Consider the following 3,722-nt stretch of genomic DNA (forward strand, 5'->3'; position numbering starts at 1 on the left):
TTTAACGCGGTGAGACTTTGATATATACTCCTTTCATCCTAAAATGACGAAATTAGACTCATCTTAGGCAGTTGTCTGGTCTCATTCTAGATTATACTCTCTACATTTTATATTATAAGACTTTGTAGTATTATCCACATTTATATAGATTTTAATGAATCTATACACATATATGTCTAGATTCATTAATATATGTATAAATGTGAGCAATGCTAGAAAGTATTATAATATGAAACGGAGGGAGTAATATTTTAGGACGGAGGAATCATCTAGCAATTGAACGGAGCTCTCGTCGACTCGTTCCTCTTTCAATCGATTACATCGAATTGAGTTTTACGAAATGGGTGTACAGGATTCAGTGCTACCACTCATGCAGACGACAACAAGGGGGTGAGACACCCTCACTACGCCCAATTAGGCGTGAACCAAATGAACGAACAACGCTACTTCAGCCCCACATCTGTAAATGTCGTCGTCACCATCAACTTCATCACACAATTGCCGAAAATGATTCTGATGAAGCATGCTAGAAGAGGTCGGCTTAGGCAGCTAGTATTAGGGGTAGACAAAAAGCCTCAAAACTCGGGACTTGGATAGGCTTGTAGTCAGCTTGGATCGGATGAATTGGCTTGGAGCCATAGTTTTAATTAGTTAGCCTTTTAGCTGTAAGCTTAACGAGCTACCTCGCGAGCTGCTCGTTTAGCTCGTCAGTACAAGATATCACCATACTTTTATATACTTAATACTTTCTCCGTTTCATATTACTCCCTCCGTTTCACAATGTAAGTCATTCTAGCATTTCCCATATTCATATTGATGCTAATAAATCTAGACATATATATATATATATATATATATATCTATCTAGATTCATTAATATCAATATAAATGTGGAAAATGGTAGAATGACTTACATTGTGAAACGGAGGAAGTATAAGACTTTCTAGCATTGTCCACATTCATATATATATATATTAATGAATCTAGACATATATGTATACCTATATTTATTAACATCTATATGAATATGGGCTAGAGCTTAGTCTAGTAATTACATTAAAACTATTTATATTTAGTGAATTCTTTATTATTTGATGTTTATTATTATGGTAATATGTAATAAAATGATAAATTTGAAATTATCAATATATAATAAGAAAGATAAATAGCTCGGTAACAAGTCTAACGAGCCAGCTTTTGAGCCGAGCAAGATAGCCTTTTAGCTCGTTAACGTTAAAATAACGAGCTTGAACAAGTCAAGCTGGCTTGTTAATCCACCCCTTAAGCAAGATTTAGGGTCTGTTTAGGGAGCTTCTAGCTGCTGCACCTTCTTCTAGAATCTCCAGGTCCCCCAAACAGTCCAGATTGCCACTCAAATTTTGAGAGTCCAAAAGCTGAAAAACCCAGCTTTCTAGATTCTCAGAAGTTAGCTACCAACCAGCGGATTCTCAGAATCTTCCCCAACCTAGGCCTTAGAGGCATCGAGGATGATTGCATTTTGGAGTTGTTCCAGAATTTCGAGACGCGGGTCGAATGGAATATGAACTTGAAATGATCATGACCATAGCTACTCGCAGAATTCTTTTGCCCCGATTCGGAGAATGGCCACGCGTCCCTCGCCACGTCCGATTTCCTGCTGGCCACGAAACCAAATAATCCCCCCCCCCCCCCCCCCACGAGATGCGTATTCCGAAACCGTACAGACGCCGGCCTGCCGCCCTGTGTGATCCTACGAACCGACCGAATTAACTCCCCAGCAGCTTCCAGCTTGCTTGACAAGCAACCACGTCGATCGACCGTCCGTCGTCACGTCTCGTTGTAGGCAACCGCCAAGCCTCTTCCAGAAATATCGTACTAGTAGCAAAACATGTGTAAAACCGAAAAAAAAAAACAAATAACCCCCGTTCACACGGAAACGGGAACCTTGCCAACGGCACACCGCGTGCCTCACGAGTGACGTGTTCCGTCGCCACCTCGAAGCCCAAACAGCGCAGCGCAGGCAGGGCATCGAGATAAAAGCAGCGAAGTGATGAAGGCGACCTTCGAGAAGGTCGCGTCCCCCCTCGATCGATCGCCTATATAAACGCCACGCACCGTTGGCTGACTAGTTATTAGTTGGTGATCGCTTGGGGCAGCTTCCTTCCTTCCCTCCCAAAATCCACCTCACAACCACACGAGACGAGAGCCAACCGCGACGCATCGTCACATCACAGAGGAGGCGGTGGCCATGGAAGAGAGACCTCGCGATCGCACCGTCGAGGAGGCCGCGGCGTTCTCCGGCGATGAGTCCGATGGGGAATTCGAGTTCCCGTTCGTGAGCAGGGAGACGGACGCCGGGGGCGTGGCCGACGAGCTCTTCGCGGACGGCCGCATCAGGGCGTTCTACCCGGTGTTTGGCCGCGTGCTCGACGACGTGGCGGTGACGCCTGCGGCGGCGGCGGCGGAGGAGCGGAGGCCGCCGCTCGGGAGGCTGTTCCTCGAGGAGGGGCGGACCTCGTCCGTCGGGTCGACGTCGTCGTCGTCGTCGTCCACGGACATCGCCGAGCTGGACGGCGTGTCGCCCGACAGCTACTGCGTCTGGGTGCCCGGGTCGTCGCCGGCGTCCTCGCCGTCGCGCCCCCCGCGGAAGAGCGGGTCGACGGGGTCCATCGCGCGGTGGCGCCGCATCAGCGAGCTCGTCGTCGGCCGCAGCCACAGCGACGGCAAGGAGAAGTTCCGCTTCCTCTCCGCGCCGTCGTCCCCGGCCAGGGATCACCCCAAACCGAAGCCCACGACGAAGGGCGGCGCCGCCGCCGCCACCAAGCTCCACACCGAGCTCGACACCATCGCCGCCGGCCACCGGCTGTCCTACTCCCCCAACCACAAGGCGCACGGCGGCGCGACGCGGCGGACGTTCCTGCCGTACCGCCAGGATCTCATGGGCATCTTCGCCAACGTGAACGGCCTCAGCCGGACTCACCACCGCCCCTTCTGATCGCCGGACACAAGCCGTCACCGTCAGGGCGAATGACCACTTCAACTCAAAAAAGTGAGAAAGAGAGATTTCGAGTTTGAATTCTCCGGGATTTGAAGTTTCGAACCTTTGACTTGAAGCCTACTGCAATTTGAAGTTTGTGTGATTAGCGTAATCTATAGCTTTGCTATTGCACGGGGGATTAATGAAGTCAAAATTGGAGGCGTGAAGTCAGAACAGGCGAAATGTGGGGGATTCGCTGAGGAATACAGCTCTGCAAGTCGGTTTATTGCGAACGACATGTGAAGTTGTGAACGTGGTAGGGAATCACACACGGGGAAGTTGTGAGAGAAAAAAAAGAAGAGCTTCCATGTGATTATTTGTACTTGTACATATGTGTATGTGTATTATTGGATATGTAGATTGACAGGAGTCGTTTTTTTCCCCCTTGTTTGCACAATCTAACTACTGGAGTAGTTGTGTTGCTTTTTCTGCATACTTTGTTTGCCCTATATTTCTTTCTCTGTTGGGTTTCCGACAATGATTGGGCGTGCGATTAGAATAACTTGTGAATTTTCGCCTAATGAAATGGTATGAAGAGCTACATGCGACTATACGAGTAATTGATTGCATGGAAGGTGAACCGCATTCATGCCACCAATTGTTTCAATCATCTCGTGATCATCTAGAACATTGACCTTTTTCCCTTTGGAATTGACAGAACTAAAAAAATCAGGCGATATTTTGTTTGCTAAGAGCAATTTCAATA

The 3,722-nt window shown here is 48.0% G+C and overlaps 1 protein-coding gene across 1 annotated transcript; it reads left to right on the forward strand.

The window, feature by feature from the left end:
• The first annotated feature begins 2,106 nt into the window (after positions 1–2,106).
• On the forward strand, positions 2,107–3,449 carry LOC4326582 (uncharacterized). Its single transcript, XM_015770529.3, has one exon. It carries the CDS (start codon positions 2,228–2,230, stop codon positions 2,972–2,974), a length of 747 nt encoding a protein of 248 aa, XP_015626015.1. The 5' UTR covers positions 2,107–2,227; the 3' UTR covers positions 2,975–3,449.
• Positions 3,450–3,722: the final 273 nt, after the last annotated feature.

This window comes from Oryza sativa, chromosome 1 (assembly GCF_034140825.1).
Source record: "Oryza sativa Japonica Group chromosome 1, ASM3414082v1".
NCBI lineage: Eukaryota > Viridiplantae > Streptophyta > Magnoliopsida > Poales > Poaceae > Oryza > Oryza sativa.